The sequence below is a fragment of the Volvox carteri genome, assembly GCF_000143455.1.
Source record: "Volvox carteri f. nagariensis unplaced genomic scaffold VOLCAscaffold_29, whole genome shotgun sequence".
Lineage (NCBI taxonomy): Eukaryota > Viridiplantae > Chlorophyta > Chlorophyceae > Chlamydomonadales > Volvocaceae > Volvox > Volvox carteri.
In genome coordinates this window covers 678085-684592 of record NW_003307572.1, presented here as the reverse complement: position 1 = coordinate 684592, position 6508 = coordinate 678085, and the positions used below count along the sequence as shown (strand labels likewise).

Sequence of the window (6508 nt, the reverse complement as noted above, 5' to 3'; positions counted from 1 at the left end):
TCTGTTTCCCTTCTGCGACCCCCCTCAGGATCTGAGCTCGTCAAGATGGCGATCTCCGAGATGGTGAAGGGCGGCTGTGAGGAGGTGATGTTGGAGGCGGAGGTGGTCAACACGGGGGCCCTGAGGCTGTATCAGGGACTGGGTTTCGTGCGGGACAAGCGACTGCACAGGTAGGTGTGCGGGGGGAGGGTGGGAGAGTGAGCAGTGAAGTGAAGAACGGCGGGGAGGGAGGGGTGCCTACGTGGATGAGTAAGTAAGTGAGTGAGTGAACGGTGTGATGGGTTTTAGTGAACGGCATCCGTCACCGGAGCAGCAGGGGGGTCCTGACCTCGGAGGGTCACCAACACGACCACCAACACCGCACCGCGACCACCGCGACCACCGAGCGCCGCCGACTTCCCCCTAACCCCCCCTCCCCCCCAGGTACTACCTGAACGGTGTGGACGCCTACCGCCTCAAGCTGCTGCTGAAGCTGTCGGAGGCCAGGTTGGCGGAGCCGGCGGCGGCGGCGGAGACAGGAGGCGACGGAGGCGCGGAGGTCGCGACGGATATGATTGCATGACTGGAGGCCCCGGCCCCTGGCCCCCTCTCGTACCCTCGAGTGCCCCTTCCCGGCAGTGGCGACCGCATGTCGCCACAGTTATAACTGGCGAACGACCTGGGTGTCGACGTGCCGCTGCACGCTGTCTTTCTTGAGTAGATATTAATAGTCATGATGATTATGGTGATGACGGTGATGATGATGTTGGTGATAATGATGAGAGATATGCAGCTGGTTGAGGAGGTGGAATGGGAGGAAGGGGAGCGTAGGGAAGGTAACGGAGCGACGACCCATTGAACCCGATGTGCTATGTGAGTGTGGGGTGTGGGGAGGTGTACGGAGTAGTCCCACGTGGCCCCTCTGGCCGAGATGAAAGACACACGGTGGGGGTGGTACTGGTGGGGGTGGGGGTGGTACTGGTACTGCTGGTACTGCTGGTGGTGGTGGTGGTGGTGGTGGTGGTGGTGGTGGGAGCTATCGCGAGATGAGCCGCAGCCGCCTCCTCCCCCCCCGGCGCCGCTGCGGTGCTTAGGCGGTATTTCCAGTCATGGTGAGGTCGGACAGCATCAGTACGGCAGTGACGGCACGGCAAACAGCTAAAGCCCTAGGGACCCTGAGAGGGCGCTAGGGGTCCAGGGGGGGTGGAGAGAGGCTTGTTCAGTGGGGCGTTTGCGGCGCTTGCGTTGTTCAGACCCTCCTCCTTGAGTCACTGCGTCCCACTTTGTGGCGCTGGTGGCGGTGGGAAGTGGGAAGTGCCGCCCCAGTGGGGCCGCGTCCGTCTTTACGTGCGAATGCTAGAGATGTCTTGCATGACACCTCAGCCGGGACGCAGATGTAGGTGATGGTCTGATGACATTTTCCTAATTTGGCTATACGAGGGTGCAGCACCGGGAAAGGGACATTGCCTCATTGCTACATTGCCGTACTGCGGCAGCACCACTCCTGTATTACCAAGGTGAAGCAAAAGAGCGAAGACGGCCCCCGGTGGGCCAGTTCCCCTCCAGCCCCCGGTCCCGTACCTTACCTTCTCCGCCACCGGAAACGGAAAATAGTGAGTGTGTGTGTGTGTGTGTTTTGGGGGGGAATGGGAGCAAACGATTCCAAACAGCGACGATGAGTATCGACTCCCGACTCGCACCTCACCTCACCCACCCGGGTGCTTCACCCGCAGCGGGCCACTCACCACCCGCAGCGGGCCACTCACCACCCGCAGCGGGCCACTCACCACCCGCAGCGCTAGTGTGCTATGTTCAGCGGGCGGCAGGAGGAGGAGAAAGAGGAGGTGGAGGGAAGGGTGGGGGCGGAAGGAGGAGCATGATGGCCGCACGCGAAGGAAGGGGAAGAGCGGTGGGCAGGCAGCTAAGAGATGGTTGTCGGGCCACGTGTCTCTGTGTGTGTGTCTGTGGGGGGGGGGGGGACAGCGGCGAGCGGGGCGAAGCTCTTGGCGGCGCGGGGAGGAGGGGACTGGGCCGCGACAGCTGGGGGGAACGAATCGCACAACAACAGCCGCACGTGAAACAAATGGACTTGCGTACATTATTATATTTCACCCTATTATCTTACACTTACACCGAGTCACATACAGACAACACACACACATACTTTGGGAGCTGAGCATGTCACCCTTGATACTTCTTAGGTCGGGGTATAGGACCTTTGTATGGCCGTTGGTAGTTAATCGGTCGTGAAGGAAGGCTGTACCCAACAGTAAGCATCCTGTGCTTCATGTCAGGAATGGCAAACAGTTTGCCTAGCATCATTCTGCAGGGCATAATATCCAGAAGGGCATTGTGGAGCTGAATTTCAATGTGGAAACAAGATATGTCTCCGAAACCTGCCGAAACCCTAGTCCGTTCCCGAAGCCCGCCAGCTGTTGTCAGCCAGTCACCAATCCGGTTGTTTAATTAAATGATATTTGAAAAGAATTAAAGATAGATATTAGCAGAAAAAGTATTTGAGGATATTATACACATAGCGGTTTATTTTGTGCGGGAGCGATAGACTATGGCATGGCCCCGCCTGTGGCCTCGGCCACGGCCTTCGGTGAGCTGCCGGCATTCTGATTTGCTACTGCTCTTGTCTATAAAGGTGGCCTCCCACATGGGCTTATAAAACAAACGAACGCCATGCCAATCGTCAGCAAGTTGCTGTTGTCCTAAAAGGAGTATTGGCTTCTTACAGTTCTGCGATCTTGCTGGTTATAACTTTTACTTTTCACGGACATATACCTGTCGTCTGATTATAAAAATTGAAAAGATTGTGGATGATGGACTGGTATACATCGCGCGCTGATCAGTCGTACTCATTACTAGTAGTACGAATGCTTGCTGCGGCCGTAAGTACAGCACGCTAGCCTCTTTTCGTCAACTACTTCTTCTAAATATGATGCACATGAACCTCCTATTTTGATTTACACTGGTCAACTCAGCATGGCAGCATGCTTATGCGTTACGTGCGTCACCTGTGACGAAACGCAAAGAGCAAGTCGAACCCAATAGCGCGATTAGGCGCTTATAAGTGGGGAACGTTCTATGTAGCCTTATGTCTCTTATTTCAGACGGCAAGCCCCTGGGGTAACTCGACTGTCAAGGTAGACATTGCCTTTCGGCAGGGTGAGAGACGCTCGGCTGAAGTAAAACAGCGAACATGGCCTAACATTGACTCCAGTGGACTCTGATTTGATACTTTATCCCTGTACATAAGTTGATATTAACCTGGCAACGCAGCGCAACGGATGGCTCCTTCCGACGTGGTTTTCTGGAACTCTCTCAGCGACGTGGCCTGGAGCTATTTGCTGAAGCAGCTATCATGGCGCGATATCGGGCACACCCGGTAAGCGCGGGGCCTAACACGCTTGCCAAATGCTGCGGTGGGCGGCATACTGCCGCTCGACCAGTAAGTAAGCCAAGCTGGCTTTGCCATTCTTTCCTATCCCACATATATATAGTTTACCATCAGCAGTTGTTTAGTGGCTGACACTCTTGTCGGCCGTGCCCATCCAAGCTGGGCGCATTCGCATCCCCAGCCCTACCTCCTTCCGTCCCGCTGTCCTGATGTCCTAAGCCCACCATCAAAATATCCATTTAGCAACCACGGCAGCCCAACTTCTCGCCCATCCCCCACCGTCACATTCACAGTCACCGCAGCCACCCATTCACACCTATCACCTATCACCCTTCCCTTCCAATGTCCCCCGACCTCCCCCTGCCAGGGCTACCTGCCGCTGCTGGCGCCGGGATGTTGACCGCTGTTTGCACCGCCTGCATCTGCGAGATCCAAGCCCCGATTGCCTCACCCACCTCGGCAACACCTTCAGCCGCCTCGCCGCGGTTAAAGTGACCGCCCTACATCAACGGGACGATACACGGCTGGACGAGCTGCTGGAGCTGCCGGGCACACTGGGGCGTGCAGGCGCGCTGCATCTGCGCAGCAAGCGGCCGGGGGGGTTCCTGCTGGGGGTCGGACAGCTGCAGCTGCTGCGCTCCGCTGGACCGGTGTTGACGGTGCTGTGCCTTCGCTGCTGTGACGTGACGTCTTGGGCCGGACTGGAGGTGAGCGAGGGAGGCTACGGAGGGGTGCGAGTGTGTGTGGTGGTGGTGGGGAAGCTGCCCAGGGAAGGAACCGGGGCCCCGGGGCAGGTGGACCAGTCAAGCCACTAATTCTGCCATTTCCACCACTCGTCCCACCCCCCTTGGTGTTCCTCTCCCCACCGCGGCGAACTACTGAACCACTGACGGATCCCGGAGCTCGCCGTGAGGTGTACACAGCAGCAGCCCGTCAGTGTGTAGTACCTTCGTTACTTTGTAGCACAGGTGGTGCTGGTACTCAGGGTCTAACGTTAACTCAGGTTCTAACTTACCGAGTACAGTACTCATGCGTGTAAGAATGGATCATCGTTTGCAAGTTGCTTTTCCTTTGTGCGGAACAAAAGCGAAACTAATTGTCACTCTTGAGTCCCCCCAAGCAAGGGGGGGGCCCCCCTGACTGACCGGAACAGCCTCGCCTCGCCACCTGTGGCCCCCCTCCAGGATCTGTCCCCTGTCCCGGGGGGCGCCATTTCGAAGCAACCTGACCTTCCCTCTCCTGCCATCCCTTCCCCTGCCCCTGCCCCCCCTCCCTGCCCCCCTGACCGCCCCCGCAGGCCTGCCCCCACCTGGCGCACCTGCAGTTGATCCACTGCCGCTTCTCCGAGTCCGCCTCCGCGGGGCTCACGCGGGCTCTGGGGGGACTGCGGCACCTCACATCCCTGGAGCTGAGATGCAGCACCACCGCCACCACCACCATCACCGCCACGAGCAGGGGCAACAGACGACTTCATTATCAACAACATCAACAACATCAACAACATCAACATCATAATCACAATCACAACCAGCAGCAGCAGCAGCAGCCGGACCCCCACGTCAGCCGCTCCCCGCAGCACCCCCCACACCATATGCCCCAGTTAGGGGGTCTGGGTTGCTGGGCCCCCCGCCTTGCCGTACTGCGGCTGGCGGGGGCGATACCCGACGTTGCGCTTCAGGGGCTGCTGAAGGGGGAGCTGCCCAATGTACGACATGTGAGCTGCTGGGGTTATTGTTCCGAGGGGTGTCTCCCCCGGGGGGTTTAGGGGGTGGGCTAATGAAGGGGGGTGCTTCCCCGACCCGACCCGAAAGGGGTGGGGGGGCCTGTCACGTCGTTTCGGGGTCGGGGCTGACGAAGTCGGGGGGGGGGGAAGAGACAGGTACCAGGGTGTGTGTGTGGCCACCTCCTCAGCTACTACCGACCGTGGGTATACCAACCAAAAAAGCCTCAACACTGGAAAACCCCGCTGTTGCCCGTATTAGTCTCCCGTCTGATTCAACGCCGTCCGCCGTCCGCCCCTTTGGCTGTCACCCCTTGGTCCCCTAGCGTCCGCGTCATCGTAACATTTTCCCCCACGTACACCCGGCCCCCTTTCGTGTTTGCAGCTTAGAGAGCTGGACTTGGAGCTGCACCCCGCAGCCACCAGTAACGCCGCCACAGCCACCGCCGCCGCTGACGGTGTTGCCGACGGCGCCCCTCTTAGCAGCGCTGTGTCGTACCGTGAGCTGGCGGCGCTCCTCCCCGCCATTTCCATGGCAGCCCCCCACTTGACGTGTCTGCGAATAAAGGGACATAGCCGGCTGCAGGACAGGTACGACTTGTACGGGCATGAGGTGCTGTACGACTTTTGTTGCATTATAGTAATACAGGACGCGCGAGACGCGCAGGAGAGAAGCTGTTAGTTAGCTGTTAGTTAGTTATCTGGTTAGTTAGGAAAGGGGTTTTGCCAATCCAGCCGGGCCGTCTCAGGGACGGTGCACCTCCTCCCCGCCCCCAGGAGTTCCCCTTTCCTTTGTTGTTGGCTTCATCGTGTATGTGGTTTTCCCCCTCCCCTCCCCTCCCCTCCCCTGCCCTGCCCTGCCGCACAGAGATCTTCATCTGCTGCAGCCTCTACGGCACCTACGACATCTCTCCCTGGACCTGACTAGCCGACCTGAGCTCGCAACCCCCCCACCCCCACCCCCGCCTCCGCCCCTGCCAGCTCCCGCAGCACCAGCTGCCGCTCAGCTCCCGCACCAAGGGCTCCATGTGAATTGGGGGGGTGCGGGAGAGGAGATGGCAGCCGGCCAACTAGTTGGTGCAGGGGACGGGGCCGGGGGCGGTGCAGCAGGAGGAGGAGGAGGGCGCGGTGGCTCCCACCCCCAGCTCCCCCCGGCTCCGCTCTCCGGTGCCGGTGTGGGGGCGCTGCTGCGGTCCTGCCCGGGACTGCAGTCTCTGTCCCTGGCCCACTCAGTGTGGAGCGCGGAGGGGCTGAGGGCCCTGGCGGGCAGCACAGCCGCCCTCACACAGCTGCGGCTGGCGGGAGCGGAGCTGCCCAAGGTGCGTGTGTGTATGTGTATGTGTGTGTGGGGGGGTGGGGGTGGAGGAGGGGGGAGGAGGGGGAAGGAGGGAGGGGATGCCTGT

The 6508-nt window shown here is 59.7% G+C and overlaps 2 protein-coding genes across 2 annotated transcripts in view; both read left to right on the top strand.

Annotated features, from left to right (window-relative positions):
* Positions 1–720, top strand: part of VOLCADRAFT_81829 (uncharacterized protein) — a 1846-nt gene extending 1126 nt beyond the window's left edge. Inside the window, exons 3-4 of the mRNA XM_002952391.1 lie at positions 29–170; positions 424–720. Of these exons, the coding sequence (XP_002952437.1) occupies positions 29–170; positions 424–562 (281 nt within the window). The 3' untranslated portion in view covers positions 563–720. The remainder of the gene's footprint in view (positions 1–28; positions 171–423) is intronic.
* Positions 721–3275: 2555 nt separating this feature from the next.
* Positions 3276–6508, top strand: part of VOLCADRAFT_93037 (uncharacterized protein) — a gene marked incomplete at both ends in the record, with an annotated part of 4883 nt that continues 1650 nt past the window's right edge. The window contains 6 exons of the mRNA XM_002952390.1: positions 3276–3373; positions 3753–4092; positions 4683–5099; positions 5491–5696; positions 5974–6146; positions 6339–6424. Coding sequence (XP_002952436.1) covers positions 3276–3373; positions 3753–4092; positions 4683–5099; positions 5491–5696; positions 5974–6146; positions 6339–6424 — 1320 coding nt within the window. The remainder of the gene's footprint in view (positions 3374–3752; positions 4093–4682; positions 5100–5490; positions 5697–5973; positions 6147–6338; positions 6425–6508) is intronic.